This window comes from Rhineura floridana, chromosome 2 (genome assembly GCF_030035675.1).
Source record: "Rhineura floridana isolate rRhiFlo1 chromosome 2, rRhiFlo1.hap2, whole genome shotgun sequence".
Lineage (NCBI taxonomy): Eukaryota > Metazoa > Chordata > Lepidosauria > Squamata > Rhineuridae > Rhineura > Rhineura floridana.
The window spans coordinates 190974821-190986926 of NC_084481.1; the positions used below are offsets into that span (position 1 = coordinate 190974821).

The 12106-nt window shown below is 43.4% G+C and overlaps 1 protein-coding gene across 4 annotated transcripts in view; it reads right to left on the bottom strand.

Annotated features, from left to right (window-relative positions):
• LTBP2 (latent transforming growth factor beta binding protein 2) overlaps positions 1-12106 on the bottom strand; it is a 189620-nt gene that overhangs the window by 146535 nt on the left and 30979 nt on the right. The window contains exon 1 of one of the 4 annotated variants that reach the window (XM_061611735.1): positions 7484-7646. The exons of the other annotated variants lie outside the window; for them this stretch is intronic. Coding sequence (XP_061467719.1) covers positions 7484-7511 — 28 coding nt within the window. The 5' untranslated portion in view covers positions 7512-7646. Of the gene's footprint in view, positions 1-7483; positions 7647-12106 lie in introns of those variants that run through there. 4 annotated transcript variants of the gene reach the window in all.

Below are 12106 nucleotides of genomic sequence, written 5' to 3' on the forward strand. Positions count from 1 at the left end.
TATAGATTAAACAAATAGGGTGATAAAATACACCCCTGTCTCACACCCTTTCCGATTGGGAACCAATCGGCTTCTCCATATTCTGTCCTTACAGTAGCCTCTTGTGCAGAGTATAGGTTGCGCATCAGGACAATCAGATGCTGTGGCACCCCCATTTCTATTAAAGCATTCCATAGTTTTTAAAGCACAGGGTGATTTTCTTCTGAAATTCCTTGCTCCGTTCCATTATCCAATGTATGTTTGTGATATGATCTCTGGTACCTCTTCCCTTTCTAAATCCAGCTTGGGCGTCTGGCATTTGTCGCTCCATATATGGCAAGAGCCTTTGTTGTAGAATCTTGAGCATTACTTTACTTGCATGGGATATTAAGGTAATAGTTCAAAAATTACTGCATTCCCTGGGATCCCCTTTCTTTGGAATTGGGATATATATTCAACGCTCCCAGTTTGTGGGCCATTGTTTAGTTTTCCATATTGCTTGACACATTTTTGTCAAAATTTGGACAGATTCAGTCTCAGTAGCCTGTAGCAACTCTATTAGTATGCCATCAGCTCCTGGTGATTTGTTTCTTCCAAGTATTTTAAGAGCAGATTTCACCTCACATTCTAAAATTTCTGGTTCTTCATCATATGGTTCCTCCGTGAATGAATCTGTCATCCTGGCATCTCTTTTATAGAGTTCTTCAATGTATTGCTTCCATCTTCATTTTATTTCATCTTGCTCAGTCACTGTGTTCCCCTGCTGATGATTCAACATCCCTACTTGTGGTTTAAATTTCTCTTTCATTTCTCTAATTTTTTGGAATAGGGCTCTTGTTCTTCCCTTTTTGTTGTCTATTTCTATACAATAACTATTGTAATAGTTCCTTTGTCGCTAAGTACTAGTCACTGTATTGTTGCATTTAGGATTCTGACCATGTTTCTATCTCCTTTTGCTTTTACTATCCTTCTCTCTTTAACCATTTTAAGAGTTTCTTCAGTCATCCATTGAGGTCTTTCTCTCTTTTTAACTAGAGGGATTGTCTTTTTGCATTCTTCCCTGTTAATGTCTCTGACTTCACTCCATAGTTCTTCTGGTTCTCTGTGAACTAAGTTTAAAGCCTCAAATCTGTTCCTTATTTGATCTTTATATTTTTCTGGGATCTTATTTAAATTGTATTTTGCAATTATGATTGCTTTGTTGTTGTTCTTTAGCTTTACTCGGATTTTCAATATTACCAGTTCATGACCTGTACCACAGTCTGCTCCTGGTCTTGTTTTTTGCAGAAAGTATGGAACTTCTCCATCTTCTGCTACCAATTATATATTCAATTTGATTCCTATATTGACCATTTGGTGATTTCCACATGTACAGTCATCTTTTCGGTTGCTCAAAAATTGTGTTTGCAAGAAACAAATTATTGGCTTCACAGAATTAAATAAGTCTTTCCCCTGCTTCATTTTTATCTCCCAAGCCCCATTTCCCCACGATTTCTAGTTCTTCTCTGTTCCCTGCTTTTGCATTCCAGTCCCTCATATTTATCAGCACATTTTGTTTTGCTGTGTGATCAATTTCTTCCTGTACTTCTGCTTAAAATCTCTCTAATTCCTCTTCTTCTGCATTTGCCGTTGGAGCATAGATTTGAATGATGGTTATGGTTTGACCTCACAGATATACAATTCCCAGCACCCTTAACAAACTACAGTTCCCAGGATTCTCCATGACTGTTAAAGTGGTATAGGAGTGCTTTAAATGTACAGTGTGGATGTGACCAAAACTGTGGAGACAGACTGGGGCTTTATGAGACTCTTCAACCAGTCAACACTCCTAAGCTCCATCCCCTGCCGAGGAATGTGAATCCTTAAAGGGCCAACCCCCTACCCTGAAGGTGAACACTACTTCTCCTTTCGATGGTCTCTTTCTTGATGAACTCCCTGCAGTGTTGGGCAGGCACCGTAAAGCAGGACATCCTTGATTCCTCAGGTGAATCTACCTCAGGGAACCATAAGGGTTCTGGCTCAGGTTCTGCAAGTACACAACCATTCATTTCAGGTTAAATATCTGGAACCTAGTCCAGTCCCTCAGCCAGTGGTATAGCAGCCCTGGGCTCAGTTGGCTCATTCTCTGAGTCAAAGCTTGAAGCTGGGACATATAGATTTCTTTGTACTGCAAGGAGGTCTGACACACAAGGCACATTATAATGTGGTTGTGGACAAAAGACAACCCAATTGCTCATTAGCATCCATTGCCAATGATCAAGTTATGCCAAAACTAGGCAGGATAGCTTACAATAAGGATGGTGAAACTGTGGCACTCCAAAAGTTGTTGGATTACAGTTTTCATCATCCATGACCATTGGTCATGCTGGCTGGGGCTGAAGGGAGCTGAAGTCCAACAATATCCCTGGTTTACAACAATATGACCTCCTACCAAGAGGGTGATTCATGAAGAACAGTAGTAGGAGATTTGGGGAATGGTAGCTGCAAGATTATCTTATATAGTAGGTTGCATCTGTTAACTTTTCCACTTCATACTTTGCTGTAGGCTGCAAAACAGTTACCCTGTTAATTTGAGCCCTGACTCAGATTAAATTCCAGGTGCTAGTCAAGGAGGTTTTTGACCAAATTTGAAATAATGTTTTTCCTCAATGAGTGAAATAGTAGTATGGGAATTGTCCCAATTGCGACAAGATTATGTTTGTTGCCAGGTTAAAATTGCAATTGTTATGGCAAAAACATGCTGACAAGAAGCTCCTGTTGGAAGATGCAATAATCTGGTGTATTGTGAAGGATACATGTGAAGATTGAAATGCCTCACATACTTTACCCCAGGGATGATGTGGTTGTTGCACTTCAGTTCCCATCATCCCCTACCATTGGCCATGCTGACTGCGGCTGATGTAGTCCTGGAGAAGCATAGTTTCCCCATCCCTGCTTTACACAAAAGCTTGCTAAAAAAACTCCTAAGGACCTAGAAGCCACTGCTCTCTCTGCTACTTGCAAGCCGCCCCACTAGTCACTATCCTTATGGAGAAAGAACTCCATAGCTGCAAACCCTGAAGTTAGAACTGCCGCATAAGAATGACCAGATAGCAAAGTTTCCTTCTCTCCCTGCAGTTTCACCACTCCTCTGTGCTCCCTTTAACTCATCTCCATTTCTCGCACAGAGGAACATTCAGAGCAATGTTGCTTCCAGGCAGGGCACACACAGTCTCCCCCAGGGCTTGTTGATGATCCTTGCACTCTCACATCACGCAAATGGATTTCAACAAAGCTGAGGCAGCCTCCGTCTCCACTCCAGCACAAGCCTTGGCGCGTTCAGACTCATAGCAGGAGTACTTGAGTGAGCGGAAGGCTTTAATCAGCCAGCAACTTTGAGATCAAAGAGCTCGGAAGTGACACAGCCCAAGAGATAATACTATAAAAAGGCAAACAGAGAAAGATGAACGCTACCCCAAGAGGAAAGGGAAGAGATGCAAGTGGTAGGAGGCTCCCATCAGCTTAGACAGGCACAGAAACTCCATCCTCAGCAAGGTTTTGGAGTGTCCGATCCAGTAGCTCAATTTTGTTCAGACGCTAGTGTCACATCACATTATTTATTCATTTATTTATTTAATACCTTGCCCTCCCTCCCACAAGGAGCCCAGGGCAGCAAGCAAAACATTAAAAACACTCTAAGGCATCTTATAAACAGATTTTAAAATATTGTTACACACCACCCCAATCTCCGAGCAGTGAGATTTCCAGGGGTCCCTGTGCTTACCCAGGGTTTGGTTTCCTTGGAAAGAAGGTCAGCGGAGGCTGTGGTGTCTTTATGAAATATGGTTTATTTATTTGCATACAGTCCAACCTGAGCTTAGGATGGAGGGGTTCAAGGCATCAGCAGTCCAATATCCAGCTTTTCCATCAGGGTTACAGGAGGCAACCCAAAGCCATGGTGCCGAGGGCCAGTCTCTCTGCCTGCCTCCAGTTCCCAGCCTTTCTCAGACATAGCTCAAAACACAAGCCTCTCTTCAGCCCCAGGAGGGGAGGGGATACTCTCCTGAAGAGTTTCAATGACAAAAGGATCTCCCTGGCCCATTCACCAGTTGATGCGCTCCTGATAGACCCATTAACCCACCTGGCCACTCTATTAGATTAACGAAAGAAACTCATCTGACCAGCAGAGCGGGTTTCTCACCCCCAGGCACAGGATTCCAAATCAGAGGCTGGAAGGGGACTCATAGAAATTATCCATCTCAACCCCAAACCTGTAACACTACCCCTTCCCTGACAAAGGTCTGTCCCAGATCTGCAAACAAACAACAGAATAACAGCTTTCCTACAAAGAAATAACAGATGCAGGTTAATAAGACATTGAAATACACATCATTAAAAGCATAGTCATATTACAGTCTCATTTCCACACCACACAAGTACAAACGCAGTCCATTCCCTTATAGCACGTTTTCAATTAATTACTCTCTCTTTAGGCTTCCTCTTCTTTCTTGGAGTTCCCAATTATGGTTCTGCATCCAAACCGCTTACCCAGTCCTCATACTTGGCAGTGCCCAAGATACTGACTTCTCGACATGTTTAAACCAGATTACAGCCTCAGTACTAGAGCTCCTTTTTCCTGCCTTGTGCCACTGCAGCACAGCAGCCCTCAACCACATGCACGTTTTTCCCTTGCTCCCCCAAACAGTTGTACACACACCCACAATCTAACAGACACAGAATAGTAAATCTTAAACATTAAAACCTTATTTCAAAAACCTATCAGCATAATTCCAAAAAAATTAAACAGCACAAATCAAAATCCAAAAAACCCAATACTGAAACTACAGCAAATCAGTACACAGTCCCATAAGCACAACCCCCACTCCCAAACCATGCAGTTGTCCACATGGCCCTTTGTCTTGGGGCTTCATGGAGTTCCCAGTCCATGCTGATCCATGCTGCTGCCGGCAGGGCCTTGGGACTCATCTCCAGGAACAGATTTGTTTCCTCATCAGCACACGGCCAACTATAGCCATTTTCCTCCTACTCTCTGCTCTGGGAAAAGTCTGTAAGCCATTCCACTTCATCTCCTGCCCCAAACTCCAAATCAAAGTCCTGCCACAAGTCTTTATCTGGAGGCATCTTCTTTAGGACTAGCTGGCCTAGCCCACCCAGGTTGGCAGAAAGAAATCTTCTCTGTTCTCCCTCGCTATCTACAGTGTGAATCATGAGCCCAAACAGAGACAGATAAGTCTCCCACTGTCTCTTGCCCCCCAAAATCACAGGGCGCTGGGTGCCTCTCACTGCTGGAATTTGCTCAGGGACTTCACCCACCATAGGAGCTGCATCCCACCCTATAAGACCATTATGGGGCACCCAAGAGGCAAAGTCACTTGGGGATTTTATCCCACCCATCTCTCCTGGCATTGGGAGTTCCTCTTTGACTTGCACTCCCACCTAGGGTTGCCAGGTCGGAACCATCCAAAAACCTGAGAAAATGGGGGCGGGCCCTAGTGACGTCACGGGGCGGGCCCTAGTGACGTCACGGGGCGGGCCCTAGTGACGTCATGGGGGCGGGCCCTAGTGATGTCATGGGGGCGGGCCCTAGTGATGTCATGGGGCGGGCCCTAGTGACGTCATTAAACATGATACATTGTATCAACCACAGTTGCTTGGAGCATACCATTAAAAAAAAAATTCTCTGGAGATTAAAATAGAAATCTTACCTAAAATAGGGTGTTCCTAGGTCCATCTGAAGTGACAAGGTCATTCTTTCTCACAAGCTTAGGGTGATGCAAAATGGAAATGGACTGCCTTCAAGTTGATCCCAGATAGGGTCTTCATGGTAAGCAGTATTCAGACAGAGGTGGTTTACTATTGCCTTCCTCTGAGTCTGACAGGCAGTGACTGGCCCAAGGTCACCCAGGGAGCTTCATGGCTGTGCGGGGATTCAAACCCTGGTCTGCCAGGTCACAGTTCAACGCCTTTAGGGAACATTTAATCTAGCTTACTTGCTTCTGGCAAGAAGGGTTTACGTGCCCTCAGGCCAGGCCATTATTGGAAGAAAGGAGCTTAGTGTTGCAGAGATGTTAGATGGGAGCACAGATGGATGCCCCTGAAAGCAGCAACTGTAAACATGCTTATTAAGGAACTAAGCCCCATAGAACTCAATAGGACTTACTTCTGAGTAGATATGGTTGCAGCCATGTTAAACAAATTAAACCAGAACTATCACTAGAAGCTAAAATGATGAAACTGAAGTTATCATACTTTGGACACATAATGAGAAGACATGATTCACTAGAAAAGATAATAATGCTTGGAAAAACAGAAGGGAGTAGAAAAAGAGGAAGGCCAAACAAGAGATGGATTTCCCCAGACTTGCTGTAGTGGCTGGTGGATCTTGAACTGTAGTGTATGTGGCAACTGGATATTTGCAGGATCAGAGCCCTCTGATAATCAGTTTATTGACCCAATGGGAGTTTCCACCCACAGCTCCCATCATGTATCAGCTGACAATTTTAATCAGGTGTGTGGAAACTTTGGCCCACCAGATGTTGCTGAACTACAACTCCCATCATCCCCAGCAAGCATTGTTAATAGCTAGGTAGGGATTATGGGAGTTGTAGTTCAACAACAACTAAAGGGCCACAGGTTCCCCACAGCTGCTTTTAACTAACTAGAGTCATTTATTGATTAGCCAGAAGACAACATGATTCAGATTATGTTGCATTGTGACTGAGCTGGGGCACAATGGATCATCTGTAACCATTAGAAACAACAAGCTGACATGACAGCCCTTAACATGACTATATCTTCACTAAACTAACATTACAAAGTTCCCAACAGTTTGTAAGCTGCAGTCATAAACTGTAAAATAGCTGAAACTATGTCAACATCTATGTTCAGCAGGCACTTTGAGATAAAATAATTACAGTTGAACCTTCTATATTGTGCAGTAATTTTCAAGCAGTTTCTTTATTTACAAGCTAAAGGAAACATCAGTTCAATACTATGTCGCTCTACAGGTTTGAGTAATACTATACATACACTTCATCCCTGATAATTTCCAACAACTCTTCAGCTTGTGTTTACACATCCTTAGATTTCTGGCAAGCAATCACTTTGTAACCAGCTAGCTTATTTTATGCACAAGTTTAAAAATGTGGTTTCAAGAAACGAGCAGTCAGACTCAGTTCAGAGTTATTATTTCTTCACGTTCTGTTCTGTGCCTTTTGCAGCCCAGTCCCACATACATTTACTTGGAAGTACTTGGAAGTAAGTGCTGAGTTTAATAGTAATTAAGCTTGTGTGTGCACAGAATTTCAGCCTAAGGACAGAAGGGACTACATATTATTTTAGCAAATGCAGGTTCCCAAACCTGTGGTAGCCAAAATAATGTAAAGTGAAAGCAGGAGAGAACTGGCATGTTATTTTACTTTATCTGGAATATTTCTGTTTCACCCCATCCCAGGCTGGTTAACAATGCAAATGTTGGAAAGGAAAGAGAAATCTTTAAACTTACCTCTCACCTGCCAATTCCCCCTCCTCATGGCTCTAGCAGCTCAGTTTACTTTCAGTTATGGAGTCCATAAAGAGTGGGAGCAATGACCCAGGGGGTATTTGTCTGCAATAGCAGAAGGTGTAGTGGGGCTGAATCTGCTCACTCCACAGCTCAGTTGCCTGCCTGCCTGCCTCTCCCTCCCCTCCCCCCCCCCTCTCTCTCTCTGTCTCGGGCCTACCAAGCCTGTTTCCCCGGCGCGACGACTCCCAAGCAGAGGCCTAGCTACCAACAAGCTAGGCCGGCCTCCTCCGACGAGGCCTTCTTGCTCCAGGGGCGGCGGCTACACTTTGCTCACTTCCTGTCTCTCTAGTAGTCCCTCCCTCAATGACAAAGGGCTGGAAGGCGGCCAGTCAATCACACATGCGTGCCTGAGGGAGACACTGAAAAGCCGGAGATCAACGGCTTCAAACAAACTATGGCCAGAGGCCGGAGACGGCCCCCTTTTGCCGGAGACTCCGGCAGAAAACCGGAGACCTGGCAACCCTACTCCCACCTCAGGCTTCTCCTCCTGCACTTTTTCTTGCACAGCCATTTCTCCAGGCGCTGGCAGCTCCTCTCGCACACAAGTCTCTAATCTTTCCTCCTGCACTTTCTCTTCCACAGCTGGCACACATGGGGCACAGAAATCCATCAACAGCTGCTCTTCTCCAAGCCTCTAGTTAACAAGGAGACAAACTGGCTATGCCACGTTGACCTATGTGAGCAACATTGGTTTGGTTTTGTATTGAATCTTCCTATTTGGAGAACGGTGTTATTTCAATGTTCCACACCTACTGCCATTCACTCTGAACTCCCACTGTTTTGACAACATATCATAAAGGGAGAAGTGAAAAGCTTCTTTCCAAAGATTCTGACTTTGAGGTGAGTGGGGGTAGGGGGGATAGTAAACAGATGAAGAAACACAGCACTTTGAGGGGAGACACAGCCTAACAGCCAGTGAAAGCGGAATCCAGCCAGGAAAAAAGAAGAAGCTAGGTGCAGAGACACACTTCCTGTTGTGCTGTGCATCTCCACCTCTCTTTTTGGAAAATAGGGGCACATGATGCTAGTCAAGCTCCACCCATTTTTCCTCTAAAATCTGGTCAGATCAGCTTGAGTGTTTGTTTTTTTTAAATTCAGCTTCAGACAGATTGCACAGCTGATTGGTAGGTCAACCTGTTTCCCCTCCAGCTATGGGCAATAGAAACACTTTGTTGTAGGCTGATGCACAGACAGTGATTGGCCCAACACTTTGCTGTGGGCAGTCCTGAAAGATTGGAAGTCAGCAGTGGGGAAAGGAAATGTGTCCAGCCAAGGGCAGAGTCACTTCAAAACGCAGCCAGAAAAACCCATTATCACTGCTTTTGAAGCAACTAATGTGCCCACAGCCTCTGAGACAGGTACTGACAACTCTGGGGAAAGATCTGAAAGGGGTTGAATTTTCTTGCCTGAGCAACCTTAATCTCTACCAAAAATCATGGTATCTGGGAACATTCCATAGAGAGTGTGCCTGGGGACATTGAAGTACTCTGGGATTCCCATGCCATTCTTTGTTTCAGAGGCGGCTGGTGCCAACTGGGAGTGGTAGGGTTGAAGGCAGAGAGATCAACAGTGGATGGAGCTAGAGCCAATGAAAGGCAGAGTCAACTAATTATAGTTTTGTCCCCATCCTCTTTCCTACTGGATTCTACGAGGGCAACACTAAGACTAAGGAGGAGGAAGCTGATAAGCAGTGCTATCCCCCTGGACTGGTTGTAAATGAGAAGGCAGGTGACGGCTAGCTGAGTTTGGTGGGGCAGAGTCCCATTTGCCCAAATAGATCAGCCCCCACTGGTAAATAAGGCATGAAGTAGACCTGAATATGCACGTGTAGAGTGAACTCGTTAGATGCAGGCCAAACATAACAAGATACACTCTTTTGAATTGTTGAAAAATATCCCAATATGTATCTAACAAGCAGTCCAGCCCATGCACATAATCAGACCACACCTGTGTTAATCACTTAGAAAAACAGGACACATGAAGATCACTGCGAGTCCTGGGAACCACTTGGCAAATTATCCCTTCAGTGCTTATAGCCTTTTGAGAGGAGACAAAGTTCATCCCTGGCCCACCATAATGAAGTCCTGGCAGGAGAGATTTGGAAATATTTAATACATTTCTTCTAGCCCTGTTCATCCTCAGTCTTATCCTTGGCTTCACACACAAAGGATAACTGAAAAGGCAAGGAGTTGGTGTGACAGCCTGGAAGTGTCTGTCTGCAAAGAATACAGAAAAGCCCAATGGAGACATGTCTGGATTTGATGCAAACAAAGTGCAGCCATAGATAGAATGTAATGAAAAAGGTAGAAACACATTCAATGGCAGCTACCCACATATGCTTCTTTAAAATCTGGGCAACAGCAGCAAAGGCACAAGGGATGAGCATCACAGCAAGGATATCAAAAAGACTGGATGATGGGAACACAGCAAACATGGCAAGGATAGGAAAGTGATAATTCATTTCAGATGATTGCACCAGTCCTGTCAGGCTCTTATTTGGACACAATGCAATCAAAACTTCAGAAATATATTTTTAATCACTTCATGTCATTAGCCCAATGACAGAGTCATCAAGACAAAATCTAATTAGCGAATATCATGGATGCAATGTGTGAGAGGCTCCAGCAGGAACAAAGCACTGGCATGTACATGACTCTGTTGTGGTTGACTTAGTAATTAAAGACACTGGGATGTTTTCTTCCCACAACCATGTATGTAGTATAGCAGCCAGGATAATTTCTGTCTGTCTGTCTGTCTGTCTGTCTGTCTGTCTGTCTGTCTCTCTCTCTCTCTCACTCACTCACTCACACACACACACACACACACTCTAAACACTTATGTGTTCAGTGAGAAAAAAATATGAGATCATCTAGGCCGCCCTTATCTCCTAGTGAGAGAAAGGGCGGGATATAAATTAAATAAATAATAGGCAATAAGAGAACTTTCCAGGAAAGCATTAAGGAAAAGAGCCCTGAAGCAACAATTTTTCATCACCCTTGCAGGTAATCTCAAGTTATTTTAGCTGGAGGTTGGCCAACCTGGGGCAACTCTCACCAACACTGGCTACTGGCTGTGCTGACTTCGAAGGTCACAGGTTACCTACTCTGGCTTTAGCCATTATGTCTGGCCATTCCCATATAGGGTTCTTTTATGCTTAACACAATAAACACTGGTAGGCAAAATACCATTGTACAGATAACACACACAAGAATGAAATTAAAGTATCACAAATAACCCATCTGGAGCTAATGAAGGGTTATTACAGAAGAAACAATCATATAAACTAGTAGCAGCTAATCATTCTTTCTTCTCTCTGTGTTGATGCAGCCTTTTAACTTTTACCCCCAAATCCTTACTCTCCAAGAGTCTTCTCATATTAATGTGTGTGAGGGAAGCTGTTCAAACTGATAACATACTACAGGGTATAAAGGGACTCTCAGCATACATAAGGACAAATCATATTCAGCACTTGGACAGGTAGACAACTCCAGCCCTTCTATCTAATAGCTGCCAGATCTTTCAGACTTCACACTCTTGCTAAACTTACTTAGTGCCCATTGCTTTATGTCCAAAATCATCTCTTTATTTTAAATGAAAGGAAGGGAATAGTTTTGCAACTAAGTGTGAACCCAGACCATTATTTTTGTGTCTGATCACCATCTATTTGGTGCCATTTACTATTGGTTTGTTCACAGTCCATGCCATAAATTATGGCTATCATGATTTCTTTCAATTCAGTGATACTTTCGCCTTGATCTGTGGAGAATAATATAGTGCCATTTTTCTGCTGTTGCCCTCATGCTGTAGTGCTGTTGTACTTTCTTCTGCAACAAGAAAGACTTGTTCATGCAACCTCATTCCCACAATCTACTTAGATGGTCAAATTCACAGAAGATAAGGTTATCAATGGCTGCAACTCACAATGGTTATATGTTACCCTCCAGGCTCAGAGGCTGGTTTTGTGGTCAGCTAGGCTTGCCTTTTCTGTTATAAGCTCGGTTTGTTTCCTTCTGCTTGGAGCTTGGATTATTTGAGTGGAGGGGGGGTGGCAGAGAGAGAGAGAGAGACTAGTACTGCTGTGCTGTGCATACAATCTATAAAAGAACACTATATTCAAGGGGGGGAACCCGATGTCAGGGAAAAGCCACTGAAGTGTAGAGCAAACAGTATCATGCCACAAAGATGGAGAATATGCGGACCATTAAAATCTGGTAATTGTGCAGAATTCTCGCCCATCCCTAATACACTGAGATACAATATGCTTAGACATTCATACATTGAGATAATATGTGCTTAGACATATATATACATTAATATGTGCTGTTGTTGTTTTAACTGTTTATATATATATATATATATAAAATTATGTATGCAGTTATTTTAACTGTTTTATATGTTTTTATTATATTGTAAATTGCTTCAGGATGCCTCGTGGGAAATTATTCATAATTTAAACAATCATAGTAAAATATGCATTTAAATATGGATTTCCATGTGTATTTTTTAAAAAATTCACAGATTAAGGTGGAAACAGGACAGAAGAGTTGTGAGAGAACACATGCA